General features: G+C 43.5%; 1 protein-coding gene across 1 annotated transcript in view; it reads left to right on the forward strand.

The window, feature by feature from the left end:
* The window catches only part of LOC118944007 (stress protein DDR48-like), an 87,287-nt gene extending 78,877 nt beyond the window's left edge, over nucleotides 1–8,410 (forward strand). The window contains exons 3-7 of the mRNA XM_036961095.1: nucleotides 6,847–7,044; nucleotides 7,135–7,329; nucleotides 7,423–7,833; nucleotides 7,980–7,983; nucleotides 8,122–8,410. Coding sequence (XP_036816990.1) covers nucleotides 6,847–7,044; nucleotides 7,135–7,329; nucleotides 7,423–7,833; nucleotides 7,980–7,983; nucleotides 8,122–8,410 — 1,097 coding nt within the window. The remainder of the gene's footprint in view (nucleotides 1–6,846; nucleotides 7,045–7,134; nucleotides 7,330–7,422; nucleotides 7,834–7,979; nucleotides 7,984–8,121) is intronic.
* The last annotated feature ends 4,518 nt before the right edge of the window (nucleotides 8,411–12,928 follow it).

A 12,928-nucleotide genomic window follows, 5' to 3' on the forward strand; every position in this document is an offset into this window, starting at 1 on the left:
CTCTTGTTATGCCTGAGAGTCCATTTACTGTATAGTTTAGAGCTTGCTGTGTGTGAAAATATTTAGTTTGGTGGATTTTCTCATTCCTAAAAGAGGGCTTCTTTTTGTTGCAACGTCTGTACTACCCAGGCTTACCCATTAGGAAACTGTAACAGGGATACCTGTGCTCCGGTGGCCATTGCGGCGCCACTGCATGAGAATGAGACATGGCTTATGTAACTGTCTCCCGCAAAGGACAGGCACGGGGGAGGAGTGTGTGTGTGTGTGTGTGTGTGTTTTGTATTTGTGTAAGGGTGGGTGGTTGGGGGTTATATAGGCTTTGATGTGGACCCAACGTTTCCATGAGCCTTTTAAAATAACAAAAATCATTAGTGCACATTACACCAGCCACGGTATACACACTGTACACACACACACACACACACACTGTACACATACATACACTGTACGCACACACAAACATACACACATGTACTGTCCCTCAACCGTCATCTTTATTCAACAGCACGCTTTGTCACAGTTAAACCTCCCTGAAGGCATGGTATAAAACTGAAGGAGCGTCTCTCCCAGACAAGTGGCTCAAATTTCAACGAGATGAACCCTCTGCACTCCAGATGAAGAGTGGAGGAGGGGGAAGAAGGGCAGAGTGGAAGAAGGGAGAGGAGAGGGAAGAATGGGGAGGGGTTAGAAGAGGAGAGGGAATGAGGCTAATTATGAGTAGACAAGAGAAGATGAGAATGTAAAGGAGAGAGCAGAGATAAAGATGAGGAGAAAGTAAAGGAGAGAGCAGAGATAAAGATGAGGAGAAAGTAAAGGACAGATTAGAGATAAAGATGAGGAGAAAGTAAAGGAGAGAGCAGAGATAAAGATGAGGAGAATGTAAAGGAGAGAGCAGAGATAAAGATGAGGAGAAAGTAAAGGAGAGAGCAGAGATAAAGATGAGGAGAAAGTAAAGGAGAGAGCAGAGATAAAGATGAGGAGAATGTAAAGGAGAGAGCAGAGATAAAGATGAGGAGAAAGTAAAGGAGAGAGCAGAGATAAAGATGAGGAGAAAGTAAAGGACAGATTAGAGATAAAGATGAGGAGAAAGTAAAGGAGAGAGCAGAGATAAAGATGAGGAGAATGTAAAGGAGAGAGCAGAGATAAAGATGAGGAGAATGTAAAGGAGAGAGCAGCGATAAAGATGAGGAGAAAGTAAAGGAGAGAGCAGAGATAAAGATGAGGAGAAAGTAAAGGAGATAGCAGAGATAAAGATGAGGAGAAAGTAAAGGAGAGAGCAGAGATAAAGATGAGGAGAATGTAAAGGACAGAGCAGAGATAAAGATGAGGAGAAAGTAAAGGAGAGAGCAGAGATAAAGATGAGGAGAATGTAAAGGAGAGAGCATAGATGAAGATGAGGAGAATGTAAAGGACAGAGCAGAGATAAAGATGAGGAGAAAGTAAAGGAGAGAGCAGAGATAAAGATGAGGAGAATGTAAAGGAGAGAGCAGAGAAAGATGAGGATAAAGTAAAGGAGAGAGCAGAGATAAAGATGAGGAGAAAGTAAAGGAGAGAGCAGAGATAAAGATGAGGAGAAAGTAAAGGAGAGAGCAGAGATAAAGATGAGGAGAATGTAAAGGACAGAGCAGAGATAAAGATGAGGAGAAAGTAAAAGAGAGAGAGAAGAGATAAAGATGAGGAGAATGTAAAGGAGAGAGCAGAGATAAAGATGAGGAGAAAGTAAAGGAGAGAGCAGAGATAAAGATGAGGAGAAAGTAAAGGAGAGAGAAGAGGAAAAGATGAGGAGAAAGTAAAGGAGAGAGCAGAGATAAAGATGAGGAGAAAGTAAAGGAGAGAGCAGAGATAAAGATGAGGAGAATGTAAAGGAGAGAGCAGAGGAAAAGATGAGGAGAAAGTAAAGGAGAGAGCAGAGATAAAGATGAGGAGAGGGAATGAAAGGAGACATCAGAGAGAAGATGAAGGGGAAGTTTAGGACATCAAGAGAGGAGGAGTGGAGAGACGGGAGGGAGGAGGGGAGGAGAGTGGATGAAAGTGGAGGAGGGTGAAGAGATGAGAAGGGAAAAAGAGAGAAGGATAGAGGAGAGGAAAGGACATCGGAGTAGAGAAAAGAACAGAGAGTTAACTGACACCAAGTAACTCTAGGGGGTATAATGAGCTGATAGTAACCCAGTTCACGTTCCTGTGTGTACCTCCAAATCCCATGTGTTATTTTGGTAGGGAGCCATGGCCCAGAGCATATGCTAGCATGCACTAAAATCATGTTAGCTTCCAGTGATGTATGATTAATTTTAATGACTTTGGCACCTTGGCCATCCTCTCTAATAAATGATTTCCGTTAAACCTGCTCTATCCAGTAAAACACACTCTAAACACACACTATGCTAATGCTAACACTTACCATTAAAGTACACACTAAAATACATGCAATGCTAATGGTAACTTTAGCCATTAAAACACATTCTAAACAAACTCCCTGTAACTATCTCCAGCCCTAGTGGAGCAGCTCATATGTTTTTTTTATTCCGAAAAGCTGCTTCTGACTTTATAGTGTTAACTCAACAAAATACAATTTCACCTGGGGTTTTCTATCCCTCTAAATAGTGAGTGTTTTCTATTTAGATAGCCTAATATTGTGCTCTTGAATTTGTTTGTTTTCTTTGCCGACTTCACAAAGAAAGCACATTTCCATTCTACAAAATAAATCACAATTCTATGCACTTTGAAAATATATTTTTAGCAGAGAGAGTATTGCAGGGTCTTTTCTTCAGATTCTCAGCAACAATGAGTCTGACTTAGGAATTTGTATTTTCTTCTCAGTGCCTCGCTTGCCTGAGGGGCGGTTGCGTGCAGACATAGAGGCTCTAACATTTATATTGATTAACTCCATGGAACCTTGAAATGTGCTTTACATTGTGGCGTGTGGAGAAGGCGTCTGCAGGCACGTATTGCATGTAGGTTGTCCAAGGTAGACCAAGGCCTAGGAGATGAGCTTGGTTGTGCCGTGATTGTAGTCTTTGTAAGAAGTCATGTATGTCTCTTTCACTCTGTCACTTGGGCACATAGCAACCGGCTCTGTCTCATTCTACTATGGAGCAGCTGTGTGTGTGTGTGTGTGTGTGTGTGTGTGTGTGTGTGTGTGTGTGTGTGTGTGTGTGTGTGTGTGGTGTGTGTGTGTGTGTGTGTGTGGTGTGTGTGTGTGTGTGTGTCTTACTCTTGGATGAAGTGGTGTTTCAATGAATATCTTATAGCACACTGTGTTTCACTGTTTCTCTTTCTGTCTGTCTCTCTCTCTCTCTCTTTCTTTGTGACAGTGGTGTATGGTAATCTCTGATGGGTGGCATTTTATTGGTGGGTCCTTCAGATAATACAATGCTGTAAGACACCTGTTTACCTCCTCTGCGGGAGCGAACCACTTCTTTTCCTCTACACACAGTTTCATAGAGAACCTGAATCCGGCTGGTTGGTTTTTATGTAATTATTAGGATCATCCAGGTAACTGTCGCGCTTATTAACTCACAGCAGTGATGTCACCCTTAACACTGTGCTGATGTCAACGCTGGAGAGTTACATAAACGCTATGTTATGCAATGTCAATGAAAATATAATATAATAACTGCCATAGGCTTGTGTTCTCACAGGCACGGCATGTACACTGAGTGGATAAAACATTAGGAACACCAGCTTTTTCCATGATGTAGACTGACCAGGTGAATCCAGGTGAAAGCTATGATTCCTTATTGATGTCACTTCAATCAGTGTAGATGAAGGGGAGGAGACAGGCTAAAGAAGGATTTTTAAGTCTTGAGACAATTGAGACGGAATGCTTATGTGTGCCATTCAGAGGGTGAATGGGCAAGACAAAATATTTAAGTGCCTTTAAATTAGGTATGGTAGTAGGTGCCAGCCGCACCGGTTTGTGTGTGTCAAGAACTGCAACGCTGCTGAGTTTTTCACGCTCAACAGTTTCCCATATGTATCAAGAATGGTCCACCACCCAAAGGACATTCAGCCATCTTGACAAAACTTTGGGAAGCTTTGGAGTCAATGTGGGCCAGCATCCCTGTGGAATGCATTCAACACTTTGTAGAGTCCATACACCGACGAATTGAGGCTGTTCTGAGGGCAAAAGGGGGTGGAACTCAATATTAGGAAGGTGTTCCTAATGTTTGTACACTCAGTGTGTGTGGAGCCATAATTGTATCATCTGGCGTAGACAACCACAATGTGAACTTTAGCAGCGTCACACTTGAAACCCATTTCAAAGCCAACATGCTGTAGTTACAGTTAACCTCCTTTTGTAACACTGACTAACTGACCAACTTACTAACAAACAGTCAGTTGAGAAGCGCCCTAGCTGGAGAGGAAGGGTCAGACATGTTGCATTATTAAGTTGAAGCCTCGTGGCCGGGGCCTTGCTATTGGTTACTAACAGTACCTGGCCGGGGCCATGCTATTGGTTACTAACAGTACCTGGCCGGGGCCTTGCTATTGGTTACTAACAGTACCTGGCCGGGGCCTTGCTATTGGTTACTAACAGTACCTGGCCGGGGCCTTGCTATTGGCTACTAACAGTACCTGGCCGGGGCCTTGCTATTGGTTACTAACAGTACCTGGCTGGGGCCTTGCTATTGGTTACTAACAGTACCTGGCCGGGGCCTTGCTATTGGTTACTAACAGTACCTGGCCGGGGCCTTGCTATTGGTTACTAACAGTACCTGGCCGGGGCCTTGCTATTGGTTACTAACAGTACCTGGCCGGGGCCTAGCTATTGGTTACTAACAGTACCTGGCAGGGGCCTAGCTATTGGTTACTAACAGTACCTGGCCGGGGCCTTGCTATTGGTTACTAACAGTACCTGGCCGGGGCCTAGCTATTGGTTACTAACAGTACCTGGCCGGGGCCTAGCTATTGGTTACTAACAGTACCTGGCCGGGGCCTAGCTATTGGTTACTAACAGTACCTGGCCGGGGCCTAGCTATTGGTTACTAACAGTACCTGGCCGGGGCCTAGCTATTGGCTACTAACAGTACCTGGCCGGGGCCTAGCTATTGGTTACTAACAGTACCTGGCCGGGGCCTAGCTATTGGTTACTAACAGTACCTGGCAGGGGCCTAGCTATTGGTTACTAACAGTACCTGGCCGGGGCCTTGCCATTGGTTACTAACAGTACCTGGCCGGGGCCTAGCTATTGGTTACTAACAGTACCTGGCCAGGGCCTTGCTATTGGTTACTAACAGTACCTGGCCGGGGCCTAGCTATTGGTTACTAACAGTACCAGTGAAGCAGGTAGAGAGAGAGTTGCTGGTGTCCCCTGAAAAGTTAAGATATCCTACATCACAGACTACCTGATTTAACTGACTAGCAGTCAGTCGGTTGATGTGTGGGAGAGTCAAACATGTTGCATTATGAAGAGGTGGCCCCTGAGGGAAGATGGTTAGTACTATATTTGCTGAAGTCCACTGGGCTGGACTCAGACTAATGGGCTATGATAGTTAAAAGCTGAATCCAAAGCTGAAGAACCAGCCGGCCCCAGAACAGGGGAACCTCATAATATCCCCATCCACAACTTCAAGAGATCCGTTCATTTTCAGAACACTTAGGGGAATATTCCTAACACTCACCAAATTCAACGCTGTTCAAAAAAGTCAATATGTTTCTGTTCTTTCATCAACAACACTTTCAGTGGATTAGGGGACATGCCGAGAAAGGAACTTTGCATTTTAAAACTTCCAAATGGCAGTGATCAAAGACAGTTGGTTGCTTTGAGTAGTGTCGAAACCTTTCCAAGCTTAACGTTTCTTTCTGTAATTCGTTAAAAAGTGTTGACGTTGGTGAAAGTGTTGTGTTTACTTTGTCTTTCATTACTTCTATGAGTTGTCAGCAGGGAAATGTACCAACAATCACTGACTTAGTTCACTCACAGGTAAAAAAGAGTTTAAAAAAGAGTTATCTTCATGGATTGTCTCTTTTTAAGGTTTTAAATGAGCTCTGCCAACATTCTTCTGATATTTGAGACCAACACTATAACAATACACGTCGTATAAATACAAGGCCACAAATACGGACCGCAATACAATAAACAATTACTCACAAACAAACATTGGGGAACAGAGGGTTAAATAATGAACAAGTATTTGGGGAATTGAAACCAGGTGTGTAAGACAAAGACAAAACAAATGGAAAATGAAAAGTGGATCGGCGATGGCTAGAAGGCCGGTGACGTCGACCGCCGAACGCCGCCTGAACAAGGAGAGGGACCGACTTCGGCGGAAGTCATGACAAATTGACTGGAAATTGATGATTAGGATTATGCAATTGACTGGAAATTGATAATGACCATGATACTAATGTTGATGATGATCATGCAACTTACAGAACATTGATGATGATGAAAATGCTGACTGTTGTGACTCTTACATACAGTACCAATCAAAAGCTGGGACACACCTACTCATTCTAGTTTTTTTTTCTATTTTTCTCACTATTATCTACATTCTAGAATAATAGTGAAGACATAGTGAAGACATCAAAACTATGAAATAGCACATGGAATAATGTAGTAACCAAAAAAGTGTTAAACAAATCAAATATATTTTATATTTGAGATTCTTCAAAGTAGCCACTCTTTGCCTTGATGACAGCTTTTCACATGACAGCTTTGCACAAATAAAAATATTTTTATTTGTTTAACATTTTTTTTGTTACTACATGACTATATGTGTTATTTGTTAGTTTTGATGTCTTAACTGTTATTCTACAATGTAGAACATAGTAAAAATAAGGAAAAACCCTGGAATGAGTAGGTGTGTCCAAACTTTTGACTGGTACTGTACCTTTTGATAAAAGACAGCTGGGATGGTGATGACTATGACAGTAATGATGGTGATGACTATGACAGTAATGATGGGGATGACTATGACAGTAATAATGGGGATGACTATGACAGTAATGATGGGGATGACTATGACAGTAATGATGGGGATGACTATGACAGTAATGATGGGGCTGACTATGACAGTAATGCTGGGGATGACTATGACAGCTGTGATGGGGATGACTAAGACAGCTGTGATGGGGATGACTATGACAGTAATGATGGGGATGACTATGACAGTAATGATGGGGATGACTAAGACAGTAATGATGGGGATGACTATGACAGTAATGATGGGGATGACTATGACAGTAATGATGGGGATGACTATGACAGTAATGATGGGGATGACTATGACAGTAATGATGGGGATGACTATGACAGTAATGATGGGGATGACTATGACAGCTGTGATGGGGATGACTATGACAGCTGTGATGGGGATGACTATGACAGTAATGATGGGGATGACTATGACAGTAATGATGGGGATGACTATGACAATAATGATGGGGATGACTATGACAGTAATGATGGGGATGACTAAGACAGTAATGATGGGGATGACTATGACAGTAATGATGGGGATGACTATGACAGTAATGATGGGGATGACTATGACAGTAATGATGGGGATGACTATGACAGTAATGATGGGGATGACTATGACAGTAATGATGGGGATGACTATGACAGTAATGATGAGGATGACTATGACAGTAATGATGGGGATGACTATGACAGTAATGATGGGGATGACTATGACAGTAATGATGGGGATGACTATGACAGTAGTGATGGGGATGACTATGACAGTAATGATGGTGATGACTATGACAGCTGTGATGGGGATGACTATGACAGTAATGATGGGGATGACTATGACAGTAATGATGGGGATGACTATGACAGTAATGATGGGGATGACTATGACAGTAATGATGGGGATGACTATGACAGTAATGATGGGGATGACTAAGACGACGGCAAAGAGTAAAGGGATAACAACATCACCAATGACGACAATGACACTCCTACGCTACACTTTAATTGTGTTGTCTGTTACCTCAACAACGCTTGAACACACGCTTTGTGCTGTGTCTAGACGTGTACTATACACCTTTGCCTAATGCCCACCGGTTTGTACAGTGTATTAGGTCTATTTAATCAAGGAAATCTGAGGAAAACGCTACCAAAATTCTATCATCACAAGCTCTTGATCATTGCTACTCTCCCTTCTGGGACAGTGAACAAGGCCATCCCCGCCTTCCCTTCAGTAATAATGGGGATGACTATGACAGCTGTGATGGGGATGACTATGACAGTAATGATGGGGATGACTATGACAGTAATGATGGGGATGACTATGACAGTAATGATGGGGATGACTATGACAGCTGTGATGGGGATGACTATGACAGTAATGATGGGGATGACTATGACAGTAATGATGGGGATGACTATGACAGTAATGATGGGGCTGACTATGACAGTAATGCTGGGGATGACTATGACAGCTGTGATGGCGATGACTAAGACAGCTGTGATGGGGATGACTATGACAGTAATGATGGGGATGACTATGACAGTAATGATGGGGATGACTATGACAGCTGTGATGGGGATGACTAAGACAGCTGTGATGGGGATGACTATGACAGTAATGATGGGGATGACTATGACAGTAATGATGTGGATGACTATGACAGTAATGATGGGGATGACTATGACAGTAATGATGGGGATGACTAAGACAGTAATGATGGGGATGACTATGACAGTAATGATGGGGATGACTATGACAGTAATGATGGGGATGACTATGACAGTAATGATGGGGATGACTATGACAGTAATGATGGGGATGACTATGACTGTAATGATGGGGCTGACTATGACAGTAATGCTGGGGATGACTATGACAGCTGTGATGGGGATGACTAAGACAGCTGTGATGGGGATGACTATGACAGTAATGATGGGGATGACTATGACAGTAATGATGGGGATGACTATGACAGTAATGATGGGGATGACTATGACAGTAATGTTGGGGATGACTAAGACATTAATGATGGGGATGACTATGACAGTAATGATGGGGATGACTATGACAGTAATGATGGGGAGGACTATGACAGTAATGATGGGGATGACTATGACAGTAATGATGGGGATGACTATGACAGTAATGATGGGGATGACTAAGACAGTAATGATGGGGATGACTATGACAGTAATGATGGGGATGACTATGACAGTAATGATGGGGATGACTATGACAGTAATGATGGGGATGACTATGACAGTAATGATGGGGATGACTAAGACGACGGCAAAGAGTAAAGGGATAACAACATCACCAATGACGACAATGACACTCCTACGCTACACTTTAATTGTGTTGTCTGTTACCTCAACAACGCCTGAACACACGCTTTGTGCTGTGTCTAGACGTGTACTATACACCTTTGCCTAATGCCCACCGGTTTGTACAGTGTATTAGGTCTATTTAATCAAGGAAATCTGAGGAAAACGCTACCAAAATTCTATCATCACAAGCTCTTGATCATTGCTACTCTTCCTTCTGGGACAGTGAACAAGGCCATCCCCGCCTTCCCTTCGGCAAATCAGATCATATCTCCATTCGGCTTCACCCCACCTATAGGCAGAAACTTAAACATGAAGCAGCCGTGGTAAGGATTGTTCAACGTTGGTCTGACCAGTCAGAATCTATGCTTCAAGATTAGTCACGAGTGGGGACGAATGGGGAATATTCCAGGTCGCCTCTGAGAATAGTTTTGACGTATACACTGACTCTGTGACTGAGTTCATCAGGAAGTGCATAGATGATGCTATTCCCACTGTGATGATTAGAACGTATCCACCCCGAAAACCGTGGATAGATGCCAGCCTTTGCACAAAGTCGAAAGCATGAACCACCGCATTTAACCATGGCAAGGTGACGGGGAAGATGGACGAGTACAAACAGACCAGCCATGACACCTACAGTGGGGCAAAAAAGTATTTAGTCAGCCACCAATTGTGCATGTTCTCCCACTTAAAAAGATGAGAGAGGCCTGTAATTTTCATCATAGGTACACTTCAACTATGACAGACAAAATGAGAAAGAAAAGCCAGAAAATCACATTGGAGGATTTGTAATGAATTTATTTACAAATTATGGTGGAAAATAATTATTTGGTCACCTACCAACAAGCAAGATTTCTGGCTCTCACAGACCTGTAACTTCTTCTTTAAGAGGCTCCTCTGTCCTCCACTCGTTACCTGTATTAATGGCACCTGTTTGAAATTGTTATCAGTATAAAAGACACCTGTCCACAACCTCAAACAGTCACACTCCAAACTCCACTATGGCCAAGACCAAAGAGCTGTCAAAGGACACCAGAAACAAAATTGTAGACCTGCACCAGGCTGGGAAGACTGAATCTGCAATAGGTAAGCAGCTTGGTTTGAAGAAATCAACTGTGGGAGCAATTATTAGGAAATGGAAGACATACAAGACCACTGATAATCTCCCTCGATCTGGGGCTCCACGCAAGATCTCACCCCGTGGGGTCAAAATGATCACAAGAACGGTGAGCAAAAATCCCAGAACCACATGGGGGGGACCTAGTGAATGACCTGCAGAGAGCTGGGACCAAAGTAACAAAGCCTACCATCAGTAAAACACTACGCCGCCAGGGACTCAAATCCTGCAGTGCCAGACGTGTCCCCCTGCTTAAGCCAGTACATGTCCAGGCCCGTCTGAAGTTTGCTAGAGAGCATTTGGATGATCCAGAAGAAGATTGGGAGAATGTCATATGATCAGATGAAACCAACCAGATCATGTGACACTTAGATTGCACACAGGTAGACTTTATTTAACTAATTATGTGACTTCTGAAGGTAATTGGTTCCACCAGATCTTATTCAGGGGCTTTTTAGCCCCCCCCCCCCCAAAAAAAAAAAAAAATTCACTTCACCAATTTGTACTATTTTGTATATGTCCATTACATGAAATCCAAATAAAAATCCATTTAAATTCCAGGTTGTAATGCAACAAAATAGGAAAAATGCCAAGGGGATTAATACTTTTGCAAGACACTGTATATACATCACAGAAGACTGAAATGTAATATAACTGTGTGGCATAGAAACACTAGATTTTTGGCATGACATTTTTTTGAGTGTTTATTAATTATGAAAAATATGAATAACATTCCACCCATGAGGCCACTAGGTCATTTGACTTCAGGAACTGGCTAGCATGTTAACCCTTTCAAGACTGCCAGCCCAGATGGCATCCCAAGCCGCGTCCTCAGAGCATGTGCAGACCAGCTGACTGGAGTGTTCACGGACATATTCAATCTCTCCTGTACCCAAGAAAAAGCAAACGTAACTGAACTAAATGGCTATCGCCCATTGCACTCACTTTTGTCATCATGAAGTGCTTTGAGAGGCTGGTTAAGGACCATATCTCCTCCACCTTACCTGTCACCCTAGACCCACTACAATTTGCATTAGATCCACGGACGATGCAATTTCCAGCACACTGCCCTAGCCCACCTGGACAAGAGAAATACCTATGTAAGAATGCTGTTTATCGACTACAGCTCAGCCTTCAACACCATATTGCCCTCCAAGCTCCTCAGGACCCTGGCTTTGAACTCCTTCTTGTGCAAATGGGTCCTGGAGTTCCAGATGGGCCGACCCCAAGAAGTGAAGGTATGCAAAACCCCCTCTGCCATGCTGATCCTGAACACAGGGGCCCCACAGGGTGGGTGCTCAGCCCCCTTCTGTACTCCTTGTTCACACATGACTGTATGGCCATGCACGTCTCCAACTCAATCATCAAGTTTGCTGACGACAAAACAGTGTTTGGCCTGATTACCAAAAGTTACGAGACAGCTTACAGGGAGGAGACGAGTGCCCTGGTGGAGTGGTGCCATGAAAATAACCTCTCCCTCAACATCAACAAAATGAAGGAGCTGATCATGGACTACAGGAGACAGCAGAGAGAGCACGCCCCCATCTGCATTGACTGGGCCGCAATGGAGAGGGTCAAAAGCTTCAGATTCCTCGGCATGCGCATAACTGAGGACCTGAAATGGTCTCTTCACACAGACAGTGTGGTGAAGAAGGTGCAAGAGCTGTGTACATGTAAACTTTGATTTGATTTGATATCCTATCAATCCCAAGTCATTATTATCATTATCCCTGACTGACTGTCGCACTGCGTTAGCCAGCACATGCCTTGATGTCCTGTAGAGTCATCATCCATCCACCTGTGCTACTCTTCCCCTATTAAGTCCCTGTTTATGTCCTTCCCGGGGAGGTGCTGTGCTGTATTTGCTGAGTCTTGACTACAGTCTAATCACCCCCATCTCGGCCATGCTCTCTGTCAAAGGGCCATAGATACATGTTCTTTTCATGGGAATGTGGACAATTTCTGCAATCCGTTTTCCACTCGTCTGTCTGTCACATAACCCAGCTAATGCCCTAATGGACCCAGCTAATGCACTCCCCCCCACCCATGGAAACAAAATGACAAATTACATTTCCTCAGTTTCCGTAACACAAAATCACCATAACTACAATCTGCTAAAGAGAGGAAATATCCCATGGTGAGGAGTAGAACCGGGACCCTTTATGGCTCTTAAACCCTGACTGTGGGAAGCTCGTGGCCGAGGTCAGACCACTGAAGAGGGGGAAGACTACATAACACCACAGTTGGTGGGCAAGCGGTATCTCAACCTGTTACAAAAGGAACACTCCTCTCTTCTCCTCTTCTCCTCTCGTCCCTGCCTGTCTGCCCACCTGAAGCGACCTGGGCTGACCCTCTTTCATTCTATCTGTTCTTTTACATAAGCCTGTTTTTAAGCTTGATATATTTCCAGACAATATTCTTCTTCTCTTTCACCTGTTCCAACTCCTCCACGGTCTTCCCTCCTACTCCCAGTGGTGTACTGTGTAAATAAGAACAAGCTGTAACTTTAGTACCCATCAAAACGAATTATTGCAACATAGGCCTGGATTCAATCAGAACAAGCG

The sequence above is a fragment of the Oncorhynchus mykiss genome, chromosome 24 (genome assembly GCF_013265735.2).
Source record: "Oncorhynchus mykiss isolate Arlee chromosome 24, USDA_OmykA_1.1, whole genome shotgun sequence".
Classification (NCBI taxonomy): Eukaryota; Metazoa; Chordata; class Actinopteri; order Salmoniformes; family Salmonidae; genus Oncorhynchus; species Oncorhynchus mykiss.